The sequence below is a fragment of the Martes martes genome (genome assembly GCF_963455335.1).
Source record: "Martes martes genome assembly, chromosome: 8".
NCBI classification, from domain to species: Eukaryota; Metazoa; Chordata; class Mammalia; order Carnivora; family Mustelidae; genus Martes; species Martes martes.
Window position 1 is genome coordinate 113470866 of NC_137895.1, and position 15934 is coordinate 113486799.

A 15934-nucleotide genomic window follows, 5' to 3' on the forward strand; every position below is an offset into this window, starting at 1 on the left:
TTTTCTTCTGTATTCCCTTCATGCCTCAGTTCTTTTGTCCTGTTCAATTCTAGCTTTGGCATTTTCTGTAGGCTTGATTCCCACTCCTCTGCTCTTTTAATTCCCGTGTTCCTTAGCTCACATAAGCAGCGCCATCCTCTCAGATTAATGTTGTACTTAGTTCCTGTATCTTTGAAGGTTTTTTTTTTCTTCCTGCTTCTGATAGTAAATTGGGAATGTTTTTACTTAATATCTTGTACATACTTACAACTGTGTGATTGATGTTTTTGTTAAGAGGCACAGCTCTTAGAAGCATCAGACTTAGATATCTAAGGAAATCTAACCTATGCTTCATGAACAAATTACAATAAAACTTCATACGACTATTTCCCAAGTTTCCAGTATACCACAAATGAATTAACACTAATACTTTATCAGCTTTGTCTATAGATGAGAATTTTTATCAGGCTAGGCAAAATTTTCAAACACTATTTTTAAACCTTATTGAGAAAATACTCCAAATTATGTTTATCTCCCATACAAGAAAGATTTATTTTTTTCTAATGGAAGTACATTGAGAAAATAGCTGAGGTATGGATTAAATAAAAATAAATTCTGAACTTTTTCTATGTTGCTGCGTGTATGTGTGTTTGTGTGTTTCAGTTGAAGTAAAATTGCTCTGTCATGTACACACAGTGCTTACTAATATTGGTGATTGCTGTAGATGCTGACTCATTTTGATTACATTCAGTTGCATGTCAGAAGCTAAAACAATGAGAAAGTGTTTCCTTTCTTCTACCTGGAGGAATTTTAAGATGACCGTTAACCTCATCAAAGTGGCTCATGCCTTTATGGAGTTTGATGATAAAGCTGTGTCACAGTGTTTGATATCAGCAAAGTAGTATATCTGGTTTATGCAGAGCCCCAGTGTACCATCTGATAATACATTTAATGAAGCATTATTGAATTTTTTAATGCTACCTTAAGGCCAGTTCTATGCATAATAATATTTACTTTTGAGTAACTTACTAATGTAGTTACTGCATTTGTTCTATCTAGTTATTTCTACATTTGACAAAGCAGGTTAGTATCGTAAAGAATTTTGAGACGTATTGCTGTAAAATAACAGCAAAGTAGATAATTGCTTTTTATGGTATTTGTCATTATGGTATTATATTACGTTCTTTGAGCAGGAAGTCATAAATCATTTTTCTGCTGCTGATTAGTGGTATTCATGTGGAAATTTGAGTTGATAGCAGAGTACCTTATAGCTGCCAGGACTTGAGAAGAGGAAAGATCTAATTGTAAAATTACTGAAAATAACTATGCAGAAGTATTAGGAAATTGTATTCCTAATATACTTTAGAACTAATCATATTACATAGTGACTAATGTTTTTTTCCAAGCTAATTTTTAGAGTACCAGATCATTTTGATTCCATCATATATAAGAATTTGGACCTCATTGTCTATATGAATGATATATAAACGGTATTACTCTGTTCCATAGGGTCAAGAAAAATATGGATTATTAAATGTAACAAAAATTACTGAAAATGGGAAAAAGGTTCGGTAAGTACGAAAATCATTAAGGTTCTGACATGTTTTATTTGGTTGAAATAAATAAAAGCTATGAGTATGTTATATATTATGAATATGTTATATTCTAGTAGAAATGATTAAAAGTTTCATAAAAAGTCAAGTAATTTTCAAATTTCAAATTTTCTATAATGTATGTAGTATTGTCAAAATGTATGAAAGTCTTCCTTTGTCTTGACATATTTTTTAAGGTAATATTAAATGCAGGGGGGATAAAGCAGAGGATTCTGAGCAAGCATTAGCTTTATTTGAAAAAATTTTTTCAGGGGTGCTTGTGTGGCTCAGTCGGTTGGGCGTCTACCTTTGGCTCAGGTTGTGATCCGTGTCCTGGGGCCGAACCCACATCAGGCTGTTTGCTCAGTGGGGAGCTTGCTTTTCCCTCTCTCTCTGCCCCTCCCCCTGCTTATCCTCACACTCTGCCTCTCAAATAAGTGAAATATTTAAAATAAAAAATAAATAAGTAATTTGTTTCAGTAAGCATTAAGTGTACACAGTAGAACAATAAAATATACAAAATATTTAGCCAAAAATCAGTCACCTAACCATGATTTCCATTATCCAGAGACAACTAGTTAAGTGAATGAGACGTAGTGTTTTCCTTGAGATAGACGATATATATATTTCTATATGTATGGTTAATTTTTTTAATATATATTTTAAAGATTTTATTTATTTGAGAGAAAGAGTGCGAGCGTGCACATTGGAGGGAAGGATAGATGGGGAGGGAGAGAGAATCTTGAGTGGATTCTGAGCTGAGTGCCAATCCCAACACAGAGCTAGCTCTCACAACCTTGAGGTTATGACCTGAGCTGAAAGCAAGGATCCAGTGCTCAAATAGCTGAGCCAAGCAGGCACCCCTGCATAGATTAATTTTTTTAAACACAGTCTTTGAAGAGTTTTATTTTGGAGATGGTTCTATTTTGTTGCATGTGGAGCCTCCATATTGTTTCTCACTGCTCCGTGGTTATATACCGTGTAGCTGTGTCCCAGTTATTTAGCCATATGGTAGGTAAATATGCCTGTCTGTTGCTAGACATTTAGAATGTTTACATTCTTTTGCTGTTGCAAATAGTATTATACTTAGATCTTACATAGTTCATTTGCAAGTATATAAATATCCCTGTTGAATAGATTTTACAAAAGTGGAATTGCTAAGCTATCTGCAGTAGTCATTTTGATAGTGTTCTAAATTATGCTCTAAGGCATTGAATCAGTTCATACTACCAGAAGCAGTGGATTTCTCCACACCTTTGCCAGTTCAATATGTTGTCCGCTTTTGTTATCTTTGCTAATAGAGATTAGAGAATGATATTTTTAATTTGTATTACTTTGCAGTGTGGTAGAGTATCCCAAGACATTTGTGTATCTTTTTTTGTTGGTGAATTGTCAGTTCATCCCCTTTATCTGTTTGTCTGTTGTGTTGTTGGCTTTTTTGGTTAATGTGTGGTATCTCCTGATGAATTAAGGAAATTAACTGTATAGGGTGTCTGGGTGGCTCAGTGGGTTAAGCCTCTACCCTTCTGCTCAGGCTCCTGGGATCAGCCCCATATCAGGGTCTCTCCTCAGCAGGGAACCTGCTCCCCCCCTCCCCCGCTGCCCCGCCCTGCTTCTCTGCCTACGCGTGATCTCTCTCTGTCAAATAAATAAATAAAATAAAATAAAATAAAAAGGAAATTGTAAGCAAGTTGCATTTTCCCCAGTTTTTAAAAACTGCCAAAATGTTATGATTCTATAGTCAGCAGAGATCAGCCTGTTGTGTAAAGAAGAGTTTGAAATTTACATATAGTTAAGTTTTTAAGATTTTCTTTAACTGAACTGTCTTTTTCACATTTTAGTACTTGGAAATTTTTCTTATAAGTACTCTGGAAAACCTTTACAAATACTGCAGTTATTTGTTCCTTAAATTGTTCCATGGGTGAAGTCACTTGTGAATGGCATCTGTTTTTCCTCTTTCTCCCTTTTGGGCATGTGTAGTGCAGATAGTTCTTTGGCCACTTTCTCTGTTTTCATTGTTGTCGTTTTTCCTGTGGTAATTAGTCCTTTAGATTTTCTACTTCATTTGGAAAACTTTTGGTGATTTATGTTTTCCTAAGAATATCATCCATTTCATCATCTTTAAATTTATTTCTGTAGAGTTGAGCAAACCAGTTTTTTAATTCCCTATTAGTGGTTCTCAAACATTTTGATCTGAGGACCCCATTAAAAAACTCTTTAAAATTATTGATTAATTTTTATAAAATGCGAAGAACTTAAAAAAATTTTTTTTTAAATAATTTTTATACTTTTATAAACATATAATGTATTATTAGCCCTAGGGATACAGGTCTGTGAATCGCCAGGTTTACACACTTCACAGCACTCACCATAGCACATACCCTCCCCAATGTCCATAACCCCATCACCCTCTCTCTACCCCCCTCCCCCCCGGCAACCCTCAGTTTGTTTTGTGAGATTAAGAGTCTCTTATGGTTTGTCTCCCTCCTGATCCCATCTTGTTTCATTTATGATTATTGCAAAGAACTTTTGTGTATATAGTTTATAGCTGTAGATTTGAGAAGTTAAAACTGAGAAATTTCAAGTTTTTTAATTCTTAAAACTGATAACCCATTATATGTTAACGCAAGTAACATTTTTATGAAGAAAAACCCCTGTATTTCCAATACAGAAATTTTCCATGAGAGGTGTGGCATTGTTTCACATTTTTGCTAATCTTTAATATTTGGCTTAATGGAAAACAGCTGGAGCCTCATCTCTGCTGGCAGTCAGTTTCTGTGACACATTATTTTGGCTGAAGTGTATATGAAGAGAATTCCCCCTTTCATATATAAAGTTGGAAAAGGGAGGAATGTTTTAATACTCTTCTTAGATAAGTGCGTGTATTTTTCTGTTACACCAAAATGCCACAAGTTAAGACTGAGAAAAACTGTTAGTGAACTTTTCATACTTAGTTACCTCAAAATCCATTGCTCTGGGGCGCCTGGGTGGCTGAGTCAGTTAAATGTCTACCTTCGGCACCTGGAATCCCAGGATTGAGCCCCACATTGGGCTCCCTGCTTAGCGGAGAGTCTGCTTCTCCCTCTGCCCCACACCCTGCTCTTGTGCTCTCATGCTCTCTCTCTCAAATAAGTACATAAAATCTTTAAAAAAAAAATCCACTGGTCTGTGGTGCATTTTACTATCTTTACCTGTACATAATTTTGTAGCATCTTGGAGATCATTTGGAAAACACTGGTTCACTAAGTTTGCTGATTTTTCAAATGTTGACATATTTTACAATATCAAAGAATCACAAATCAGTAACATCATCAGAAGAGTCATTAGATATTGGAAAATTGTCAACCTCACAGTGGCAGATATGCCAAGTTTTCCAAAATTCTGTTTTCTCTTTGAAAGCTTCAATTTTTTATCAACAAATACTATCATTTAAATGACAGACTCACTTCATTTATTTTTGAAATAATGTCTACCTGCCAAATACACAAGTCTGAATAACCATAGTGTGGCCGTCAGTCATTTTTATTTTTTTCCAGGAAAAAATGTGAATAATTCTGCTTGCAACTCAGGTACATAAGAACTTCAGTCTTTGAGGCAGCTGTTGTTAATTCAGTATTCAAATATCTAATATTTTTAGATACATTGACTAGTTCTACAGTTTTCTTAATTTTGAAAATTAAATTCAAAAAGTTTATTTAAAGTGGAAATATACTTATTTTAGCATTTTTCAGAGGAGGGAGTTAGTAGATATTCTCTATAGAAATAGAAGATTGAGTATAAAATAAACTTACACATAAAAATAAATCCCTTCAAAATATCTTAAGATCCACACAAAACAAAATAATAAGAGGAAGATGTAACAAAATGATAACACAAGGCCCAAGCATATATCAATGTCAGTAAATGTAAATGGACTCTCTTCCTCTGTTGAAATATAAAGATGTTCATATTGAAGCACAAAACAAAACCCACCTAAATATTATATATAAAAAAGACATCAGAAAAATGATTCAGGGGCACCTGGGTGGCTCAGTCGTTAAGTATCTATGCCTTCGGCTCAGGTCATGATCCCAGGATCCTGGGATCCAGCCCCACATCAGGCTCCCTGCTCAGTGGGAAGCCTGCTTCTTCCTCTCCCACTCCCCCTGCTTGTGTTCCCTCTCTCACTGTCTCTCTCTGTCAAATAAATAAATAAAATCTTAAAAAAAAAAAAAAAGAAAAATGATTCAGAAAAGTTAAAAAAACAGGCATGTCAAAACCATGAATAAATCTACAGTAAAGATCTAATCATTAGGAATAGCCATTCACCAAATAAGTAGCATTAACAACCATAAGCAAAATCAACAGGAAATAAAAGGAAAAATACTCAATAGTAGTAAACTTTATTTCACTTTTAATGCATGAAGTTCAAGTATACATAGAAAATAACAAAGTAGGTCTAATTGATAGTTACTAAATTCTACATTCTGAAAGGAGAGCTCCTTTTGAGTGCCCATAGAGTTTTCACAAAACTGTCAGTATGTTTGGCAGTAAGGTATGCATTTATATATTTGACATTCATTTTAGCCTTCCAACAATTGAATTCCCTTATAAGGTAAATATTGGTTGTTTCTAGAATGTGGATTGAAGGAGAAAAAATAGGGCCTTCCTTTTTATACATTTTTATATTTAGAGTTTTGATATATATATATATACACATACATACATATATATATACACACACACATATATATAATAACTTAGACAATTAAACCCCTCAGCTTATTAACCTCATGATCAGTGAGTATGTAATTTATTGTATCTAGTATCTCCCACTTACATAGTGTAACCTTATCAGGGGAAGGGCGATAACCAAGAAATATAAAAAAAAATAAATAAAAATCAATTTGTGTATGTCATTATAAACAAATATATAAACATATATAAATATAAAATATAAAACAAAAAATACAAAATTATAAAAGAAATGTCATCTTAGTGACCTCTGATCAATGAGTATGTAATTTATTATACCTACTATCTACTTAGGTGCCTAGTATCTCCCACTTACCTCATATAGCCTTATTAGGGGAAGAGAGATAACCAAGAAATATAAAATAATCTGTATCTATAAAGAATTAGGTGAAAAAAAAATAAAGAATTAGGTGAGGTGGACACATCTGCCTCATTTTTAATCATGAATAATTCTTGCCAAGTACAGAGTTCAATTCATGTTCCTTCAAAGTAGTTTGGCACCTTTGATCACAGGTGTGCTGGATTACCACGTGAACATAATTAGGTATATAGTTATTCTAATAAGGTGTCTCTATTAGCTTCATTTGTTTGGGGGCCTTTATGGTCTGTTTGGGACCATAAAATGAATGTAATTACATTAGCACTATATCCTCAATAAAAACAATTAGAATGTCAATAATGAATGTAAATTGTGGACAACATTGATAACTAGATTGTAATATTTTAAATTTGGTTGGAAAAACTGAATAGCAAAGCTCTCAAAGTTGGTTCTCTTTATAATTACAGAAAGAACTGGTTGTCTTCTTGGGCTGTGTTGCAAGGTTCATCTTTACTCTTTACCAAAACTCAAGGAAGCAGCACAAGTTGGGTAAGTATTTCTTCTCTCTGAAGACTTTACACATTTAAACTATGTGGATGGTATCGTACCTGAATTTCACAAAGTATTTCAGAGTCCTAGCTAGCTACAGCTGGTATGCAAATGAAAGTAAATGAAGTTTTTAAAAAGATGCACTTTGACTTGAAACAAAAGAGGAAGGCTGGTTAGAAGTTTGATTAGTTGTATTATTAAAATCAACAGTCTATTTTATCCATTGAACTGAAAGATAGGGTTACTACTTGGACATTATAGAACAAAATAGATCTCTTGAATAAGCTCCAGGGTATTACAGGTTTCCCCTGCTGTCTGAAAGCAGGGTGCTCTTCTGAAACCTTTGTGAAGCAAAGAAGCAGTTATCATTAATCTATATGGGAAAATTTTTGAGCATTCCCAGACCGCTCCCCCTCCCCCGCCCCCAAGAAGAAAACCTCTTTTAGGCTTTTCTGATACCTTAGGATATATCTTGCTAACCGATGCACCAAAGGAGCTAAAAGACAGTTACAACTGTGGTGCTGACATGCTGAATGTGGTTTCCTGAAAAGGAGCTTGGTGGACCACTTTCGCTGTTCAGGGTGCATGCTGGCTCCATAATTGCTCGCAGCACAGCAAATGCTGAACACTGTTTCCACTTTTCACCTTTTTTAATGAAAGTGAAAATACTCATCAGATTTGTTTTGGTTAGCAAAAGCAATAATGTCAGTGTTTTGTAGAAGCAAAGTTGTGTGATGTGAACTTTCGAAAAGCAGGGGATACCTATAAAGCTTTCTTGTGCTTGCGACTTGGCTAATTCAGCTATTTAGTTAGAAAATAAGCAAAGAAATATGTCAAGCCCCACCTTGAATTGTGATCTGATCTTTGGATACCCGTCGGTGATTCCAGTGTCCGTATTTGTAGATAATGTCAGCCCACTTTTAGAAGAATAAGTAAATGTCCCATTACTCATGGGATTTTGAAGGTTTTTGTGTATCTGAATGTTTACTATTATTACTCTTTGGTTAATTTGTAAAACAAATACTAAAAACTATAATTTGTGACATGTGACAGCTAACACTTTTTGAATGCTTCATGTATCAGGTACTGTTCTAAGGGCAGAAGATTAGGTATATATTACCCTCTTAAGTCTGATATAGCTACTGTTTATCATCCCCTGTTCCCCTTTTGTAGTTGAGAGAATGAGGTATAAAGGAGTTAAGTTAAGGAGCTTGCTGAATTTTGTATAGCTAGTTCTAAGTGGCAGATCTAGGTAGCATTTTGTCTCCAGAGTCCATGCTCTGGATATTTAAAAAAAAATTTTGGTAATTGAGTTTGAAAGGTCAGTGCTTAAATAAAATTTAAAATGAAATCAATCTAATGTCTTTAACTTGCTTTATATCCTACCTTAACCAATATTTTCTTGCATTTACTGAGTTGCTTTAAAATTAACAGGACCTATGGACCTTACATTTGATGAAAAAAATCTATTTATAAAATTCAAGCAAATTCTACTCATCTGCATTTATAATGCAACCATTTAACATTCTTCTGAACCAGGAATGCCACAGAGCATGTTAGTCCACAAATACTTGGATGTGGCAGCCCCCAAATTCTCTGGATTGGGCACTAAAATGAACACTCTAGAATGATTCTTCTGTTTTACTTTACCTTTGATTTGCTTCATTGTTTAGCCAGTACAGTGGAACTGACCTGTAATATGCTTTCCATATTTAAAGATTGAAATTTTGGTTTCACTTATCTTAAAGTAAATTGATAATTATGTGTTTCTCCTTATTTCCCCCTGAGGTAAAGCATATGCTACTTTCATTTGTGTTAATGCATTCCTACAGGGTTATGTAATTATTTCTTCCTACTTGTGGCTCAACTTCTGTTTAAAATTGAGTGCAGGAAATGAATGAAAGAAGAAGAATGGAGAACAGTTAGAGATTAATAAATTTAAAAAAGTACCCAAAGAAAGTTGGATAATGGGCATTGATTTGATAATTTCTGATACTTAAGGATTGGAGGTTGTGGTATGTACAGATAAAGTAGAGCATTATGATAAGAGGCATCATTTAGGTAGGCAGGTTTGTATGCTTTTAAAAGAAAATGGAAACTTCTTTTTAAATGTGAAGATGTTGATTGTTAGTAGAGGCTGGTTGCATTTTGTTTAAGGTTTTCACTCTTGAGGGTTTTATATAATTGAGAACTCATAATTAAATCTGATCCTGACAAAGGGTGTGAGGTATGTCTGTTCATCAGCCAGAGTTGTGTCACTTTGTTGCCATGTGGCAGTAGGGAAGCAGAGTTTAAAATTCACTGAGCTAGCCAATTTGGAAATTGTAGAATTCTTAATGCGTTTTTAATTTTGGAGATTCATTCAGTATTTGAATTTTTGCCTTTAAATGAAATTTTATTAATATATTGTGAATCATACAATATATTATCATTTCAGATTAGTATAAATAAAATATAGTCATACTGTATTTATAGTCTCAATAAAAACTAAACAAATATGGGAGGTGACAGAATGCTTGGTTATGCAGTCAATTCTTAATTTTTGTTTTATGACATATTTAAAGATCAGACTTTCTTGCTTTTTCTTTCCATATGAAACATGAAGGGAATGAAAACTAATTTAAATGGTCTAAGTAAAAGCAAGTAAGATTATTCAAATAAAAAGTATATGAATGTATCTAATGTATTTTGGCATTATACAACATTCATAAATATTAAAAATTGGTAAAATATGTGAGATACTTCTTAATTAACTCTGTAATTATGATTATCAAAAAGGATTTGGAAGAAGATCATGGTTTTGTTTCTTTGCTCAGTCACACCTGGGGATGAGATTTAGGCTGGTATCAAAGCCAAAAAACCAGAAATCACCTATAAGTGAAAATTGTCCTTGAATATCTCTTAGGAGGGTGTTAGTTAGAAGTTGATCTGTAGCAAAGCCATTTTTTACCTTTGAGGTTGGAAGATTGCTTTTCCTCTAGTTGAGTTTGGTTTATGTTGTTGTTGTTATTATCATTATTATTATTAGTTTGAGTTTGGTATATGTTAAGGGGACATGTTGCGGAAGTTTGGTTCTTTAAAAATTATTTTTCATACGTAGTACAAAACCTACACCTTGGTCCACTTGAAAAAAGAGCGGGTTCAAATCTTTGTTCACTCCAGAGCATATATTCATATATTCATTGAAGACTGAGCAAAATCATCCACACTATTTGAAGTTGTTTTTAAATAATTCATGATTTGTATTTTAGGTTTGGTCCCATGGGTAGGTAATATTGGGTAAACAAAATGTACATATGCAGCGTGCAACTCGAGCATGTTAAGATACCTTTTACATAGATTCTGTATCATCCCATGAGCCGGTCTTTCTCCTTTAGGCTGGTTACATTCCAGTTGTTTTCTGTATAATATTATCTACTAGATTGTGGTATCAATAGCATAAATTATACTTGCTTTTTTTCTTACTTCATTTCACCAGTTTGTTCAACAGACATAAAAGCCTGTTTTGTTCTAGGCATTGTGTTAAGTTTGGAAGTTTAGAAGTAAGTAACATGGTCTCTGTCTTCATGGCTTACACTGGAATGGGGAAGACTGACAAGTGCATGGTGACAATAGGACATGACATATATTGTGCTCCCTTTCAGATATCATTCATCATATACCTTGAGTATTACAAAAATCACCTCACAAATATCACTAGTTATTCAAATTTACTTATACGTACTTCAAAATTTCTAAAATTTGTCTCCTTTTTGGGTCAGATAATTCTTTCTTCTGGAGGCTCTCCTATAAATGGTATGGTATTTAGCGGGAGACAGAAGCATCCCCACCTCCAGTTGTGACAACTGCAAACGTCTCCAGACATCGTCAGATGGCCTCTAGAGGACAAAATTGCCCGTGGTTGAGAACCACTGTCCTGGAGAAAGGAGAAGGCAAATTGGATGGTAGGGCCACTCCCCAGAGAGAACTTAGAAAGGGGTACCAGAGGACATTGCCCGGTGGGTCACGAGGAGGAAGCTCAGGGTTTTCTGAGCAAGGTGGCAGTGGGCCCGATCTGATTCTCCCTATTACCCCTCATGTCTTCTGTTGTGATTATAGGCTAAGGCAAGTCTGTTTAATGTAATTTCTAAAAAACATTCACCTTAAAAATCAAATATGAATTTATGTAGTAAGAGTCAGAAGATGTTCTGAGATATAAATGCGAGGGCCTTTATAAAAATATTTGGAAGTTAAGCTTTGTGTTGTGTCTGCTTGTAGAATTGTATTTGTGTCCCATTTGGTTCTGTATGCTTTTCTCTTGTGTGTCATTTTGCCATTGTGCATTATTATGACATCATCATTTTCTTCCCTTTCTCCATCAAGTCATTCTGCCAACAGGGCTCAGTCTCTGAGCTCTTGCTTTCGCTGCTTTCTTCTTGGAAAAATTCTGTCAGTCGACGGCCTGCATATGTAAAATCTGCTCCTGTTTCAGCTGTCACTGTATGTGTTCTTGTTGCATGCCCCTTGCCACAATAATTCCATTTTCTTTGCCTTGAATACGTTGGAGGGTGTATGATAGAGTGGGACTAGAGTTTGAAAAAGGATGAATAACAAACACAAAATTTTGCCAACCGTATTGAATGCATTTTTTACCAGCATTCCGTGCCCTGTCATTGTACTTGTATTTGGTTGCTCTGTCCTACTTGGTTAGTTGTTTGTATCTTAGCTTATAGCTAACCATTGACAGAGCATGTGATGGCAACAAGTTCAGTTCAGTTAAATGTGCACATTTGAGTTTTATAACTTTTGAGATATGTCATTTTTACTTAGAAACTTACCTTTGCCCACTGTAGCTTTATGGTTAATTAAATGTCTTTTGAATGACAAAAGTACTTATGGCCAAGACTTTGTAGAATAGTTAAAATTTTTGTGATTGTTATTATGATTCCACTAATGAAAATTTAATATAATATCCTAAACTTTGTTTTGACTTCACTAATAAATTCAATATAATATCCTAAATGTTGTTTTGTTACAAGTACATTATTTAAGACCATGTTGCTAGCCGAAAAAATGAAGTAAAAGGGAACAGATGAAGTCGAACCATTTATTAAATGCGAAGCTACTGAGTAGTTACTGACATTATAAATAGTGCATAAGATTTCACCAGGTTGATGGGTAAGATCCATTTCCAATGACAAACATAATTTTACTTGAAGATACTTTAAGAAATGAAATTTCCTATAACAAATCTTTGACCTTAAGGTTACAATTCATTAACCCTTTAAGATTTTAAAATCTCTAAACCTTTCAGTCAATAGGAATGCTATTTTCTATTCTTAGTTAAGAGACTAAACAAAAATTTAACTTAATGATGGCACGATATATAGAGTAAGTCTATATTTAACATGATTTTCTGCTACTTGCTAATCTTTTCCTTATCTGGTTAACAAAATGTAATAGCTTGTTAAGTGCTTTTTCTTTTCAGACCGCCATGTCAGCTCTCTTCCTATTCTTTTCACAGTTCCTTATTAAATTGGTGAGGCTTTATTAGCATCTGGCTTTAGTTATAATTTCTAATAAAGGCTGAATAAAAGAATATGGATCTTAGAGTTTTCTGTTTTTACAAGTTACTGTTAGTTATTGACAACATATATAGTCGGTAAGGAAATACTCTTGAAAGCACAGAATCAGGTTTAGAGAATGTTTATTAGGTGGAAAAGCACTTGATATCTGCAGATATCCAGATTAATTTTTGTTTTGTGGCATAATCCATAAATATGACAAATCCAGATATTATTTATACATATGTAAGAATATTGCCTTGCCTTTGTGAACACGTCCTTTTACCTAGTCATATATAGTCTAGGATCAATTCCAAGAAATAAAATTGCTAAAACCAAACAATGCATGTGTTTGTAAATTTGCAAATACAGTATTACCCATTTTCCCTCTCTAGGCTCTATTCCAGTTTATACTCCACTTGCATATGAAGGCCCCATACTGTATGAAAAAGCATAGATTTTTTTTATTATTATGTTCAATTAGCCATTATATAGTACATCGTTGAAAACAGAGTTTTTCATCTAACTTCTGGAATTTTTTTTTTTCTATACTGGTGGGTGAAAAAAGTTTGTGTGGCTTTATTTTATGTTTTTCTTATTAAGATGGAAGTTGAGCCATTTTATTTCCGTTTCTATGAACAATATATTCATGTCTCACAGAGATTTCAATTTTAAAGTAGGAATTGTTATTTTATAATAAAGACAGAAATTTGGGGTAATCACCTGTTTGGTTTATTGTTAATAATTGGTCTTAAATCTTTTCGATATGCACATGTATATGAACATCACAAAGGTTTTTCCTTTTTTCTAAAATGAAGTTTGGGAGTAATCAGTCCAAGCCAGAGTTCACAGTGGACCTAAAGGGGGCGACAGTGGAGATGGCTTCGAAGGATAAATCCAGCAAAAAGAATGTATTTGAGGTAATACGTTTGTTTTCTAAGTATGACTCACATTCTTAACCATACTAATTGGATATTCTTCTTTTTGAATTCTTTTGAGTTGTATTTCAGTGTGACTGATTAAGGGAAAGGTGGTCATTAAGCCAGTTTGGTATCATAATTTAAGAAGAAGCTGGCATGAAGAGCTTGGCTTCATTTGCATGTCATTGGATCTCAGACTATAGATGAAGAGCCTTTGTTCCATAATCTTGCCTTTCCCTACCAACAATAACAAGGGTATGGTTTCATTTGGATCTTCTGGGTGGCTCAGTCAGTTGCCCTCATCTTAGGTCATGATCCCAGAGTCCTGGGATTGAGCCCCACATCAGGCTCCTTACTCAATGGGGAGCCTGCCTCTCGCTCTCTCTGTTTCCCCTTATTGTGCTCACTCTCTCTCTGACAAGTAGATAAATAAAATCTTAAAGTGGTGGGGGTGGTGGTTTCCTTTACCCGCCAAATCTAATATTGGAAAATAAATTGAGACCTTTCCATTTTGTCATTAACACCCCCCCCCACCACCACCACCACCGTAGGGGCACCTGGGTGGCTCAGTCTGTGAAGGGGCTATCTTTGAGTCAGGTAATGATTTCAGGGTCCTGTGATCAAGTCCTGTGTCTGGCTCCCTGCTCAGTGGGGGAGTGGGCTCTTTTCTCTGCTCTCCCCTCTGCTTGTGCTCCCTCGTGCCCTCTCTGTTGTCTGTCTCAAATAAATAAAAATAAATAAATAAATAAATAATACAGTCCCCTCCTCCTCCCTGTAATACAGGATTCTGTATCAGTTGTTTATTGCAGCATATCAGACTACCTCAGGGTTTAGTAGCTTAGGAAAAGAACCGTTCTGTTTATTCGGTTTGGCCTGTGCTGAGCTGAGTGATTCTGATCTCAACGTGGGACCATTCATGAGGCTTTAGTCATTCAGTGGCACACCCGGATCTGCATGGTCTAGTTCACGTGTTTGGTATCGGTGCCAGCAGTTTGCTAGGCCTCCTTCTTTATAAGATCTCTCCCTCAAAGATTTTGCCCCAGACTTCTTCACAAGGCAGTGCCAGGCTTCCAAGAGGATGAGAGTGGAAGCTACCACACTTCCCGAGGCTTAGATTTAGAAAGTCATGCATCATTGTATTCCGTTGGCTAAAGCAGTCAGAAGGTCAGCTGAGTATTCAGGTTTGTGGGGAAATAGAGCCCTCCTGTTGATGGGGGCGCTGTAAAGGCACAGTGCAGAAGGGTGTGTATATGGAGATGGGAGGAATTATTCAGACTGTCCTTGCAAACAGTCTTCCAGAACCCAGCCTTCCTTTATAACCTCATGTGTCCATCCTTTCCTGTCTTGTTCATGAGTTGCTGGTTTCCAAGTGAAAGCCTAGGTTTTCCTGCTGTGTTTTTTATTCTTTATTAGTACTGACCCACGGCAGTCTCTGCTTGTCAAGTGTTACCTATCTTCCAAGACCCATCAGAAATGCTACCACAACACCGGTGCTGCCTTTTTATTTATGCTTTTAAAATAGCATTTAATTTAGTGTACCTTACATTACCATCATCTCTAAATAACTCGTCCCACTAGATGATTATTTTTTTTTTAAGCAGAGAGACTGTATTTTTCTTTATCTTTAAGGAAGAACCTCTAACCGAGATTATCTTATGTGCAGTGAATATTTAGTATTGGTTGACTGGCTTGACTCACTCTCTTGAAAGAAGTACAAGAAAGGAAGTCAGTGTTTCCTGAATTAGCCTTGCAGTTTCAATACGTGATTTCAGAATGAAAACAAATCCATGGTCAAATAAATGTAGGTAGTGGTAAAGATGTTTTTCTTTCCTTAAAAAATCAGAGCACCCTGGAATATCAAAGCCCTGAGACATTTTGAAGGGGAGAATCTTGTTTAGCTTTCTTTAATCTAGTATTTCCCAAATAAATATCATATAGCTGTTTTTTTCTCCCCCCCCCTTTTTTTTGTGGAATACCTTTTTTAAACATTACTTTAGAAACTATGTTTGAGGCATGTGTCTCAGAATGTTGTTTGGGAAACATTGCCATATGTTCCACAAGGAAGAAAAATAAACAGTTACCAGCCAGAAAATAGGAGGAATGCTTTCTCTTAATACCTCAAAATTTTTCCTCAATTCAGTGTAAGAAACTTTGATCCAAAGAGATTATACATAAATTAGTTTCTGCCCTCATATAGAATAATACATAGTATCCCTACATGAGTTAGCTCATGATTTGACACAATTTAGTACTTTCTGCCCAAAAGTGATATAACATTTATTGCCTGGGCCTTCTTTT

The 15934-nt window shown here is 35.0% G+C and overlaps 1 protein-coding gene across 3 annotated transcripts in view; it reads left to right on the forward strand.

The window, feature by feature from the left end:
- Positions 1 to 15934, forward strand: part of ARHGAP12 (Rho GTPase activating protein 12) — a 109290-nt gene that overhangs the window by 79448 nt on the left and 13908 nt on the right. For 2 of the 3 annotated variants that reach the window (XM_080811557.1, XM_080811558.1), the window contains 3 exons: positions 1489 to 1550; positions 7092 to 7173; positions 13535 to 13636. In XM_080811557.1, coding sequence (XP_080667683.1) covers positions 1489 to 1550; positions 7092 to 7173; positions 13535 to 13636 — 246 coding nt within the window. Of the gene's footprint in view, positions 1 to 1488; positions 1551 to 7091; positions 7174 to 11535; positions 11653 to 13534; positions 13637 to 15934 lie in introns of all 3 variants that reach the window. The other variant, XM_080811559.1, reaches the window with a different exon arrangement.